Source organism: Carassius gibelio, chromosome B1 (assembly GCF_023724105.1).
Source record: "Carassius gibelio isolate Cgi1373 ecotype wild population from Czech Republic chromosome B1, carGib1.2-hapl.c, whole genome shotgun sequence".
NCBI classification, from domain to species: domain Eukaryota; kingdom Metazoa; phylum Chordata; class Actinopteri; order Cypriniformes; family Cyprinidae; genus Carassius; species Carassius gibelio.
Window position 1 is genome coordinate 9212157 of NC_068396.1, and position 14117 is coordinate 9226273.

The 14117-nt window shown below is 37.2% G+C and overlaps 2 protein-coding genes across 3 annotated transcripts; both read left to right on the plus strand.

The window, feature by feature from the left end:
* Positions 1-761: 761 nt before the first annotated feature.
* LOC127948763 (sialic acid synthase-like) lies at positions 762-4707 on the plus strand. Its single transcript, XM_052545447.1, has 6 exons — positions 762-1005; positions 1540-1755; positions 2021-2120; positions 2616-2770; positions 2905-3171; positions 4268-4707. The coding sequence occupies exons 1-6, from the start codon at positions 874-876 to the stop codon at positions 4475-4477; spliced, it is 1080 nt and encodes a 359-aa protein (XP_052401407.1). The 5' UTR covers positions 762-873; the 3' UTR covers positions 4478-4707.
* Positions 4708-5323: 616 nt separating this feature from the next.
* LOC127948765 (clathrin light chain A) lies at positions 5324-13350 on the plus strand. 2 transcript variants are annotated; one of them, XM_052545450.1, is made up of 7 exons: positions 5324-5609; positions 7495-7523; positions 8293-8410; positions 8506-8617; positions 10175-10228; positions 11494-11529; positions 12637-13350. In XM_052545450.1, exons 1-7 carry the CDS (start codon positions 5423-5425, stop codon positions 12806-12808), a joined length of 708 nt encoding a protein of 235 aa, XP_052401410.1. In that variant the 5' UTR covers positions 5324-5422; the 3' UTR covers positions 12809-13350. The 2 variants fall into 2 exon arrangements, with proteins under 2 accessions (XP_052401410.1, XP_052401412.1); XM_052545452.1 differs by lacking the exons at positions 10175-10228; positions 11494-11529 and having other exon boundaries at positions 5328-5609.
* The last annotated feature ends 767 nt before the right edge of the window (positions 13351-14117 follow it).

Below are 14117 nucleotides of genomic sequence, written 5' to 3' on the forward strand. Positions count from 1 at the left end.
CGGTGAACCATATTCTTCAATGATTTATTGAATCGAACTGTCCGAAAGAACCTGTTCATGGAAAAGAACCAAACTTCCCATCACTACTGGTGATCTGAAAACCGATGCAACTTGTTCTTGACTTGAGAATGAGTCAATCTTTTGTTCATTATCTGGCTCGGCTCTGTGTTCATCTTCAATTCTCTCTTCACAGCAGTTCAGTCAGTGTGCTGTTTGAGTAAATTAATTACTCTGGGATATTTGCTTGTTTTAACTCATTGGGAGTGTCAGCCACTTTAAAAAAAGTTAACAGCTTAAGTCATTTGTGGATTAATGCTTATTGGAGATGCGAACCGTTTCAAATGATTCAGTTTGATTTGGTCAACTGGTTCAAGAAGAACCGGGTATCACTAAACTGCAGTGTTTTGAACTCGCTCACAGACCAGGAAGAGAAGACAATGTTGAATAAAATCATATTTTTTTGCTATTTTTGGACCAAAATGTATTTTCGATACTTCAAAAAATTCTAACTGACCCCCTGATGTCACATGGACTACTTTGGTGATGTTTTTATTACCTTTCTGGACATATAATGGAGGGACAGAAAGCTCTCAGACTAAATCTAAAATATCTTAAACTGTGTTCTAAAGATCAACGGAGGTCTCACGGGTTTGGAACGAGGAATGAGGGTGAGTCATTAATGACATAATTTTCATTTTTGGGTGAACTATCCCTTTCAGACTTTTATTTTGAAACGCATGGGCGTGTGCACTAATAAAGCCGGAAGTTCCACGGCTCTGGCATCTCAGCATTTGACGCGTGTTTGACTCCCTCCAGACTCATTCCTGTCTTTTCTTAGGCTTTGCCTGCTGTGTGTGTGTATCTGGATTTAAAATGCCTCTTAAATTTGAGTTATGTCCCGGTCGCATGATCGGAGGAAACAACCCATGTTTCATTATTGCAGAAATCGGACAGAATCATCAGGGAGACATTGAAATCGCCAAGAAAATGATCAAGATGGCAAAGGTAACGTTACGAGTTTATTTGTATTAATCAACATCGGTACTGTACATTTATTATCGGCGGTGAGCCTGCAAGTTACAAAATGTTTTGGAAAAATGTTATTTATTTATTTTTTATTTTTTTAAACGTCAGTGGTACATTGCACGATAGGTTTCAGTTTACTACTTAATCTGATATTGGACATAAAATACTTGGAAATGTTCATTCAGAACTGCTTCTCAAATCACTTCCTTGCAGTCTAGAAGTCTGCCGTAGAATATCTTTAAAGTGTTTAGACCATAAACCTACTTATTAAGATGTTTAATAATACTTTTTGCACATTACTAATAGATACAAGTGCTAGTTCTATATTTGTAATAATTATATACCATATCAGTAAGAGTACATATAAAGACTGTATACAGAATATGACTATATTGTAAGTCTATTTTTATGACTTTTTACAAATTTCTATGTTGTCATTACTTTTAAGGTCTCGTTATTTTAAATAGTTTCTCATATGATTTACTGTATATAACTATTCCTCTTCTGTACTAGGACTGCGGGGCAGACTGTGCGAAGTTTCAGAAGAGTGAGCTGGAGTTTAAGTTCAATAAGAAAGCCCTGGAGCGGCCGTACACCTCCAAACAATCCTGGGGGAAAACATACGGAGAGCACAAGCGCCATCTAGAGTTCAGCCACGAGCAGTACAGGGAGCTGCAGCAGTACGCTAAAGAAGTGGGCATCTTCTTCACTGCGTCCGGGATGGACGAGGTGAGCGGGTTACAGCCGCACGGCGCATGCGCAGACTATTAGACTGGCATCTGTATTTGATTTCTAATGGCTTCAGGCTTACCAATAGCAAGGAAAGATAACCGTAGCCTGTGCTCACATCACATCAAATACCAAAGTCATGTGTTGTTATTTTTCTCACTAGTCATGTGAATAAGCAGTATCATGGGAAAGTTATGCTTTACGCTGATTTACTCCTGTATTATAACCATAATTATTATTTTTTTTGTCTGCTTGTGTCTTTAAGATGGCTGTAGAATTCCTGCATGAGCTCAATGTGCCTTTTTTCAAAGTTGGATCTGGAGACACCAACAACTTCCCCTACCTCAAAAAAACTGCCCAAAAAGGTGCCATTTTTCTTTTTAATGCTAAATATCTTAAAGATGTTTAAATATATTCTCTCTCTCTCTCTCTCTCTCTCTCTCACACACACACACACACACACACACTGTTCAAAAGTTTGGAAAACAGAAATTAATGTTTACTCTGCACTTTCAAAATTAATGTTTATAATGTTAAATCTAGTTTTATTTCAAATACATACTGTTCATTGAAATTTTTTATGAGTCAACGAATTCAAAAAATGTGTATCCAGGTTTTCCCAAATTTTAAGCAGCACGATATAAAATATATTAAAGAAATAATTTTATTAATAATAAAGAATTCTTAAATTAAAATAATATTTCAGAGTATTACTGTTTTGTGATAATTATTTACTACATCAAATACATTCATCTGTGATAAGCATGAGTTATAAATATTATTAACTAAAATATATAATTCACTCTTAAAACTAATTATGAAACAAATATAACTTCTGATGCTTGTCTGTGTGTGTTCAGGACGTCCCATGGTAGTGTCCAGCGGAATGCAGTCCATGGAGACCATGCGCCGTGTTTATCAAACTGTAAAGGAACACAACCAGAATTTCTGCATCCTGCAGTGCACAAGTGCATATCCTCTGGAACCTGAGGATGTCAACCTGCGGGTTATCATGGTAAAGAAACCAGCTCTTTACACACTCAGTAATCCATTTTATTTATTTCAAAAACAGCATGTGTATCAAAATCCTAATCACAGTGGTCGGCACTTTCACTTTTTTTAATATAACTTTTTTCCCCCAACCTATAGGAATATCAAAAAGAATTTCCAGACATTCCCATTGGATACTCAGGCCATGAAAGTGGGATCAGCATCACAGTTGGGGCAGTTGCACTGGGAGCAAAGGTCGTGGAGCGCCACGTGACCTTGGACAAGACCTGGAAAGGCAGCGATCATGAGGCATCTCTGGTGCCTGAAGAGCTGGCTGAGCTTGTGCGATCCATCCGCACTGTGGAGAGAGCTCTGGGCACTGGGGTGAAACGCATGCTGCCCTGCGAGGTGCCATGCCATGATAAGGTACAATAAGAACCAGTGCAAATGCATTCCTTTCCATTTTGTTACGTTCACATTTCATGACATACGTGGCAAGCATCGCTATTACTATTGCTCATAATTAGGGTTAGGGGTTATTTCTAAAATGTACTAACTCTAAAAATGTTGCTTCATCAGTGTTATTTTAATATCAATTATATTGTTTTATAGTATTTAGTAATATTTAAATTAAATTAATTACATAATGTTTAATTTAATTAAATAATAACAATAATTGTTTTACTTAATAAATCTTTATTTTTACAAGTATTTTTGTGTGCTTTTGTCATTTTACAAATTATTTTTATTATATTAATATATAATATATTAATATTATAATAATAAATTATTATTATTTTAGTCCGTATTTTTCGGACTATTAGTCGCACCTAAATATAAGTCGCGTCAGTCCAAAAATATGTCATGATGAGGAAGTCGCACTGGACTATAAGTCGCATTTATTCTGAACCAAGGGAAAACATTACCGTCTCCAGCCGCGAGAGGGCGTTCTATGTCATCAGTGTAGACTACAGGATCACTGAGCAGCATAGAGCGCCCTCTCGCGGCTGGAGACGGTAATGTTTTCTCTTCGTTCATTTCTCTGTTGATTTCTCTTGGTTCATGTTAAATTAATTTTGATAAATAAGTCGCACCTGACTATAAGCTGCAGGACCAGCCAAACTATGAAAAAAAGTGCGACTTATAGTCCGGAAAATAAAGTATATACCTTGATTTCAATGAATTTGTAATGTTGTAGCACTTTCTGTGTCAACTTCAACCCTATCTGTTTTACAGCTCCATTCTCTTTCCATCTTCTGTTGCATTCCTGCCACAGCATTCCTGTTCATGCTGTTTCCTTCCAAAACATCCTGTCTTAACTTTTTCTTTTCATTCTTTCTTTCTTTATCAACCATCATCTTTCTCCATTGGCTTCCCAGTATCACTACTCTTCAACCTTGCTTCTTCTCTTTTATGGTGGTGGGATGTTTGTTTTCAACAGCAGAACCACATTGTCATCAAGTAATCTGCTCTGTCAAAGCATTCCTGTAATTCCTCTTCGACATCTTTCACTCCTCTCTAGCTTGGGAAATCTGTGGTGGCCAAGACCGCCATCCCGAAAGGTACAGAACTGACCCTTGACATGCTGACTGTGAAAGTAGCAGAACCTAAGGGTGTAGCTCCAGAAGACATCTTCCAGTTGGTGGGGAAGAAAGTGACAACAGACATCGAAGAGGACGAGAGCGTCATTGAGGATGCAGTCGACAACTACGGCAAAAAAGCCAAAGCTTGAGGAAAACTGTCTTTGCCGTCTCTGCCTGTCGTTCTTCATCAGACTGGAAAGAAATTGAGATATTTTTGCCAAAATGAAAAGCATTATTCTAGAAGCACGGTTAAAATGGCATTATGTTTTGCAGACAGAAACTAATGCAACAATACAACAAGTACCATTAAATCTGTTTATATGGGTTTTTATTTGCCAAATACTGCTGAATAAATCTGAATAAATAATGGTGCTAAAAAGATGGAAATCTGTCTTATTTTTAAGGCGAATTAATGGAATCAAAAATGTGTAGGGCTTATTACTATCCATATAAATTACCAATTTAATTGGGTTATACCGTGAATGTTGCTTTTTTTGAGTAAGTGTTGATAGGATTTGTGTGTGTGTGTGTGTGTGTGTGTGTGTGTGTATATACTGTGTGTTTGTCATGGTAGCACCATAATTGTCTTTTTAAATACCATGGTACAGGAATGCAGGAAATGGCCATTACATGTTGTTTGTTTATTTATTTATTGGGATATAATCAGGCTTTCCTTTGAAACTAAAATTACACACAAATCTAGCTTTCAGTTGACCTTCAAAGACCAGCTTGTTTCTTTCAGTGAAGGGCACTACGCGGTCAGTGTTTCATGACAAGTCCTGTTTATATTTATTATAGATTGATACGTTTGCAATACCATATTGTTGCAACGCCCTATCAGGGCACGCTGATGATCACGGGACTTGTACAGCCACGGTTTAGTCATTTTATTGGTCGGCGACTCAACTTTTCGTCATTTGACTGGACAACAGAACTGCTTATCAAAAATACACAACACTGATTGGTTGAGCGCCATTTCTTTCGCAGCCGTTCTCTCTTAAGCACCTCCCTCACTGACATTGGAGCCATCGACGAGGAAGACCGTAGTGGTTTGTGTTTTCAGTTGTTCGCACTCCAAACATATTTAGCGAGCCATGGACGATTTTGATATGCTCAGTGCCCCTCAAGGAAGCGCAGGAAACGGTGTGGGGGCGGACGAGGACCCGGCGGCAGCGTTTCTGGCCCAGCAAGAGAGTGAAATCGCGGGCATCGAGAATGACGAGGGCTTCAGCATCCTGGACAGCGGAGAAGTGCCTTCATCCCTGAGCCAAGACCCCGACGGTGGGTTCACACAACATCGATAAGAATAAAAACAAACAAAAAGTCCTCTCTTTATAATCTTAAAAGCGATCAGTCAGATATAACTGTTCTACTCGCTCGTTAGCCAGCCAGCTAGCCTTCATTCAGAGCTCTGAGGTAACGCGATGTGTATAAATAATACGCGTTGTGCTGTTTATATAGATCTCACTACCAAAACTAGTTTAAAAGCCATTTAAATGTCCTAACGTTTTACTTAATGGACTGTTAATGTTAGTTAAATGAAGAAGGAAAATGGCGTTATCTGTCGTTAGCTCCGCTCTTTCCTCTGGTAAGTTACGTTAACGTTAGATCGCACGTTTAACGGTTTAATTGCAAATTTATTCGTGTTCAAAATAGATAATTGTCTCTTTGAACACATATTTACCGATTTTTGTGTCGATTGATTACAGTATTAAGTTACCGTCAACGTTACTGGTTGTATCAGCAAAATTCCAGTTCCTTGAACGTTGATGGAGTTTTTATTATATAATGACCTTTGGACGAAAGGGTGTGTGTGAGAGAGAGAGAGAGTGGGAGTGAGAGAGTAGTTCCTATTGCATTTATATTGAAGTGTCCAGGCATCTTTTAGATTTGGTTTTGACCGGACCACTGCTCTGTATTCACGTATTGAGATGCCTATTTAGACCGCATCGGAAATCCACGAAAATTAGTGATTTGAACCCGCATTTGATTGCCAAAAATATTATTTATAATAGAACACGCTTGTAATGTCAAGAAATGATTGTCTCGAACTCGCCTGTCATGTTATAAATGATGGATTCGATCATTTCAAACGAACCTGTAATGGAATAAATATTCGATTTGAATGTTCGAATGGCCATACATAAATGATCGATTTGAACCCCGTTATGATGGTCAAAAGGTTTTGTTCTAAAGAATCTAGAGTGTCTTTCGTGCCCAAAAAAACACTTAAACATTTGGCAGATCCTTTTTTTTTTTCAAAACGAGTTGCTTAAGGGGTTCATATTTAATGGTTCATACGCTCACAGTTAGTCTTTTTAGTTAGGCAGCTCCATCACAAATATCTCATGGCTGATTTAATCTCTACAGGTACTTAAACTATAATTACACCTTTTTAAATTAATTTTATACCATTTTGGTGGTCTTTGCCTTGGTTTGTAATCACACCATACATTTATCAATCTACGTCTACTAAAAGCGTCTAGTGTTCCCTTTTTACTGGCTGTTGGCTTGAATGTTGCTTTGGCCGAAAGTTTTGAATAAATGATGATGGGGATGTTGTTTCACTGGCAAAAAGGCACAGTCTGACTTCGGTCTAGAGTGACTGAAGACAACAGTCTTGGAGGTACAATGCAGTACAGTCTGCAGAAAAACAGTCAGGCCTAAATACTTAAATTCAGGCTTGGGTTAAAAATGGATTTTCATTTGCTGAAAACTTGTCGTCTTTTATTAATTGTATGCTTAGTATGTATTTCTTCAGGAAGAAAGGAAAAGAAGTCAGCAAAACCAAAGACTTTGGCAGGAGGAAAGACTGTATATCCTGTCCCACAATTCACCACTAAAATAATGCTTTGTCATGGACTATACGTTATTGCAAAAGAATTGCTGTTTTTTTTTTTTTTTTTTTTAATGTTTTTGACGGAGGCCTTTATCCAAAGTTTCTTCCGTTGCATTTAATTTTTGAGTTTCATGTATTCCCTGGGAATTAAACCCACAGCCTTCATTTGTTAGTGGCATGCTCTACTGTTTGAGCTTCAGGAAGGCTATATAGCCTTTGTCTAATGACAGGGTGATTCATACTGATGGTTTGTATACGATGCATGGACAATTGACCGAACACTGACTATTTTTAAGCATCCTTGTTCTCTCTCTTTTATCTTGGCAGGTGGAGCATTGAATGGAGATCTGCACGGGGTAAGACTTTGATGGATTCTTTCTTGTGTTCCATCAAACTGAGCACAATTTAAAAAATATTACATAGGAGTTGTATTTATTAAATTTTTTCGTGTCTTCAATGTATTTATAATACAGATGATAGGAAATGCAGTGTGCATGAGCACAGAACAAAAAAATAAATTGGTCTGCTAGTACCCCTCCCTTCGTTTGTGTGTTTTGCACTTTAATATATTTTAATGTTATAAAATAAAACAAAGCAAAGAACAAGTGTCTTATTTATTATAAAATGTAGCATTACATCACTTTGTCCGTGACAAACAGTTGTTCTGCCATGGTACAAGTCCTTGTGGAGATTGAAAGAATGGCATCTTCTGTTGTTCTGTTGTCATCTCTTTTTTTTTTTTTTTTAAGTTTTAAATCAATTATCTGTTCTTTGATATTTATTTGCCGCCGTTGTTTTGTAATTTATTTTTTTTATTTCAAAAGCAGGACAAAACAGTAAAAAGCACATTTCTGCAATTTAATTAATGCAATGGTGGAAAAAAAATGGCAAAATAGGCCTACATGGGGGATGTGAAAAAACATGTTTGGTATTTGACCTTTGGCATAGTGTTTAATTTTAACACTCGGAAGAGAAAGGAAAACTTGAAATCGCGTTATATGACCCCTTTAAAATAATTGAAGAATTGCTTAAATGAGTCGATGCTTTTAAAGAATTGCATCAACTAAATATTATACTGAGATTGTATGGTTTGGACTCCTACTTTTTGCTGTTTGTGTTCTGTAGGAGAGTAACGGTCCTTCAGACGTGTATGCAGCCATCTCCAGTGTTGACCGATTGCAGGCAGAGCCGGAGAGCTTGAGGAAGTGGAGAGAGGAGCAGCGTGAGCGGCTGGAGCAACTTGGTAACTTGAGCATAGATGTTAATGTTCTCCTTAAGAAGTATTAAAACTATAAGGTTAATTTACGGCTGACAGATGTTCCCTCTGCTGTTTTTCAGATGCTAACTCCCGTAAGCAGGAGGCAGAGTGGAAGGAGAAAGCAAAGCTGGAGCTGGAGGAGTGGCACACAAGGCAGAACGAGCAACTGGAGAAGACCAAAGTCAACAACAGGTACACGACACTATTCAAGCAGCTGAAGTCTATAGAAGAGGCCTAGTTTGTCTCTTACTGTTTTGGTTACAAAAGCACTAGAAAGTGCATGGCTTCTCCATCGTACTCATCATCGAGGTTTATGCTTGTTAAGTGTATTCAAGGGGAAACCTTTTTTTTTTGCAAAGGAATGGTTTACTCAAAAATGAAAAATGGCTGAAAATGTACTCGCCCCCTCAGGCCATCCAAAATGTAGAGGAGTTTGTATTTTCTCATCAATGGATCCTCTGCAGTGAATGTGTGCCGTCAAAATGAATCCAAACAGCTGATAAAAACATCACAATAATTTTGATTATTCCCAACTTTGAGAAGCTCTGCTCGCTGGGGGAATTGGACACCATCATGCACAGATAGATGCGCTCAACCAATTTCGACATTTGTAAATGTCTGAGAAAGATTCAACGATGACAAAAGCTTGTACAAGCTCTGCTGATTCGTTCAGTCAACGGTTTCTGAGTGTGCATAAATGCAGCAAAACTGTATTAGTTAATTTTGACTGATAAATAATCAGTTAAACGGTTTCAAAAGTCATTTATTTATTTTCAGCTAATTATCAAAATATTTAAATAGGTTTGCATGGTTGAGTTAGGCTTAAGTGTTTTTTTAGTCTCAAAACGCAATCTTATACAATTTGGCCAAAATCTAGAAAAGATAATGCTGTGATTAAGCGTTAGATCTCTATATTTTCCTTGTCTTTTTGAGTAAAGAAAACACTGTACTTTATTATTATGCAAATTATAGGCAAAGAATATGGTTTAAAAAAATTGTTATTAACCCGTATTTCTTCCACCTGAAACGGTTTTGGAATGGTAATAATAACACAGAACAGAAACGTTAAAATCTCAGTTCTGCTCCGAGTGAACCAATTAAACTTTTTTTTAATTTTCAAGCCCTGGCGCAAACATTCACAACATAAGAGTGAGGATCATTTTTGAGGGAGCATTCCTGTTATTTAGTCTAACCGTTTCATGATGTTGTGACTATAATGATATGAGAGGACAGTGAAGAAGCTTCTGCAGTGTTTCGCTCACATGATCATTCCTCATTCAATCCCAAGTAGTTACTTTATCTGTGATTGCCATCAGATGTTGTATTTAGTTATTAGAATGGAATAAAGAGCTCTATGGAAGGCTCTTTCTGCTTCAGTGACGCATTTGAATTGACTTTATCAGTAGACATGCTGAAAGGAAAGTAAGCGATATTGGGTCAAAAGTTAAGATTTCTAGTTTCATTTCCATTCCATCCCAGTGGAAATTGAGTATTTTTTTGGTACAAATAAAATAAGCACATTTCCTCTTTCTGTACAGCTGTCCAAATTCCTCTGACTGTGAATTCCTTGTTTCTATGTGTCCTGTTTGTCTCTCGTGTGCAGTGTTGTCTTACTTTTGTCTTGGCCTGGTCTTAACACTGGTATGGTAACACTGCAGTGTGTTTTGGCTCTGTATGAGTGTTGTTTTTCTCCTTTTTACCACTCTCTCTGTTCTCTCCTGCTTCGCTGCTCTCCTCTGGGACTCCCAGGGTGCTGGATGAGGATTTCTTCAAACAACCCTTCGCTGATCTGATTGGTTATGTGTATGTTGCTAAACTAACATCCTTTCTTTTATCATGCATTTCAGTAACTCATCTTCCTGCATCTCAATTTTTCTTCTCCCCATGTTACTCAAACGTTTCTAACCAAACTTTTGGTTAACTTCATTTGAAAAAAATAGTTTTTATTTTTATTTCTTACTTATTGGACAAGTAATTCTACACACTATGCATGTTGAGCATATATTTTTGCCCTTCCCTCATGTTTGTTGCATATTTTATATCCGTCGTCTTTTTTCTAATTTGTCACTTTTTTTTTTTCTTTATAATTTTTCTTGATTAATTTACAAAATTAACCATTTTTTTTGTTGTTGTTTGTTTATGCATTTGTCACCAATGTCTGCATTTTCTTGATATTTAAGATGTATAAACATTTGTATAAATTAGTCAATGTTGTTTATTGTCTAGCATTAATATTGAGTTATTTATTATAGTAGTTATATTTAGTGCAGTAGGTAGCATCTGTGTAATACAGCACTAGTGAATTTCTAAGCAACTATGTGTCTGCCAGACCAGTCAATAAATAAATAAACCAGCCAGTGGTGCGATTTTGTAAAAAAAAAATAAAGTAAATATATAAAATGTATTTTAATGTTATCAAAGTTCAACATCATCTGCTTTCTAAAAAAAAAAATTATCACTTAAAACTTTTAAATGTATTTATTGATCTCTTAATATTACATTATTGGTTGGCAAGACTATAAATTCGTTTTGTTACTTGTTGGCTGATTACAATCTCAACATGGTCAAATGTTTCGTTGACTTTTATTTATTTATTTAATTTTATTATAAACCGAGACTTGGTGCACCTATATCCCATGGTTTGTACTTCAGCCAGACACCTAGTTGCTTCTCTTAGATGTAATTTTTTAGAATACGGTGTTGCCTAGGTTGAGCAAAGCTGTCCCAGACTAGAACTGTAAAACTCTTAGTTCTGCAGCCCTCATCATGGACCTCTTAACTCTTCTGCCTTTTCTGCAGAACTATTATAAACATTAGCTGCTTTTCTTTTGCTTGGTAAATGTCTCTCAACTGAAGCGCCAGTTGAGATCGCTGAACGCCATGAGCGGTGCATACATCAATGACGGCTGCAAGCTAAGCGCACTTAGAAACACTCCTAAGATGACTTGGGTTTTGAACAGTGCATGCCTGCTTTGGTCATCTGCATAAATCTCATTTCTTTTGGTTTTCTATATATCTGACTTGTGATCTGTTTCTCCTTGTTTTTCTTTTCTCTATGCACCTTTAAGCACTCACATTAACCATCCTTGCTACCGCCTAGACCAGTTAAGTAAAAAAAAAAAAAAAGTACAAAAAGAAAATCTAAAGACAAGACAATCAAATATGTTCAGGGAACAAACGCCATTTATGGCAAATTTATATACCAATGAATTGCTGTTTTTATTATCAACCTGTTTCTGCTAAAAATACGATTCTGGATGTCCTTTTGTGGTGATGTGTTGGTGCATTAGTCCTGTGAGTTGATGTAGTTGATTGTGACCGTGATTTACCTCATTGGCTTTTCATACCCATTTTGCTGTGTATATTGTGTGATAGTGGAGAGGCTAATGCAACTCTACTGGACTGAGTCCTCGGCAGCAGAAAGGGTCGGTAATGGGGCCGGGAGGAAACGGGAATAGTCGAATATAGTTTCCAAAAGCTCTCTGAAGATTTTATTTTTATTATGTTAAGAGCTCTTTAGCTTTTGGCTTGCCAGAAACTTGGTTTAGTTCCCCCAAGCTCAGCAGGAGGCCCTGCTTTTGGTCACTGCCAACGCATGGCACTCACAGCCTCTGCACACAGATTTAGTGGTTAAAATAAGCTAATTGGCCTGTCAGTCGCTACGTTGAAGTCAGGCTCATTAGCGTACGCGATTCCTTGACATTCCTTGGAATGTCAAGTGATGAGGAATGTCCCACAATATAAGGACTTTCAAAGTACAACAAATTGTTTTAACCAACTGAATCGCTGCAAAATTTGAATGTGGCTGTTCTGGAACCTTTTCCTGCCTTCAAGATCGAGACTAGTTCTGGTAATGGTGGGTTGGGGGCATGATGCTCAAACTACCATCTGTTTTGGATGTGGTCACCTGAAGAATGCCTCTATGAATGTTTTCTTGTTGGATGGAAAAACCATTGAGTTTCACCCAGACACAGCTGCTTTGGTACACATGCCTCTTACCTCCGAAAGTAAAACCTACGGAAACATTTTAATTAACTTTTTTGGTAAACGCAATTTCAAAAATCTGTGAGGTTGCTGGAAAGTAATTTTTCAGTCCTGTCAATATCTCTCATGTAAACAGTCAGGAGGTCAGCGGTTGTGTGCTTAAGTGGGCTGTGTTTGAGAGTGTTTCCAGTTTCTGTCCCAAGCTGATTGTGATCTCTCATTGGCAGGGCGGCTGAGGAAGCCATGGTGTCCGAGCTGGATGAGAACAGTCCCGGCACAGAATGGGAGCGCGTGGCTCGTCTTTGCGATTTCAACCCCAAGTCTAGCAAGCAGGCCAAGGATGTCTCCCGCATGCGTTCGGTCCTCATCTCTCTTAAACAGGCCCCGCTCGTTCGCTAAGCTCTGCCTCTGGAGTCTTCAAAACCATGTCCCAGCAGCCAGTGGGATTCACAACTTTGATTCTTTTGTGGTCCCATTCCAATGGCTTTGATTTCAATTTCCATATATAAATAATCTATATTATATTATAGAATAATATGATATGGTTATATCTATATATGTTTATATATATATTTCATCTATAAATATATACATATATATAACAATGTTCAGATTGTTTTTATTTTTGGTGTCTATTTTATGGACCAAACTCCATGTTCATTTTTCCATGTAGAGACAGTTTGTGGCATTGTGACACTATCAATCTATGCATTTCCCTCATAAAGTGTTTGGGAATACAGTACTAAATGTCTTGTGTATGTTGTATACAGATGGTGGATATTAGCCTGTGTGTGTGTGTAACTATGTACATAAGACTGGTCCTCTACACTTCATTGTGAGATTATGGCACAAGTTGTTGAAGAACTGAGCTGTACCCCAGTGAACGTCGCCTCACGTAGTCCATTCTGTATCAGTATGATTAAACACATTTGAAATGTTAAGTGTTTGTGAAGCAGTTTTTTTATTGTTGTGTTTCCATTGTTTTGGAAAATAAAAAAATAATACTTTATAAAATGGTAAAGATTAATTTGTATATGTAAGAAGAACTAATTGGATTACTGCTCCTTAAGATATTGAAATGTAATCCTAGTTTGGAGTGTTACTCCATGGTTACCATAGTCTAGATGTTTTATATGGAGTCATATTAATAATGCTGCATATATATGCAAAAAAATAAAGTTTTGCAAAATAAAATAACGTTTTGCAAATGAAAATTTAAGTATTGAGAAAAACAAATGTGCTTTTTGCAAACAAAAATAAAGAATTGCAAAACGAAACGGTACGAAAGCAATGATTTTGCTATACATATTTTCCATGCCCATATCTACTCTTTTATTTGCAACGATGCTTTTATTTTGCGTTTCAGTCTAGTTTGAGCTTGCAATACTGCTCGTCTCGCTTTGTGGCACTGTTTTGACATGGGGGGTGGAGTCAAGGGACGGGGGCGTGTACAACATGACTCCCTGGAAGTGACGTCATCGGCCCCAGACGCAGCTCACTGATCCAGGTACTGTTGTGTTCAGCAGAGGCTTGCGAGTGGGTCGTTTCTTTTTTTTTTTTTTTTTTTATTCACTAGCATTAAAAATTGCATGTTTTCGTTTAATTTACTTCATTAATAAATGTATGTGTGTATTAGCATCAGTTTATGTTAAGAACTTATTTAAACGTTGCTAATTAAACGCAATTACTTTAGCTGTGAAGTTTCTGA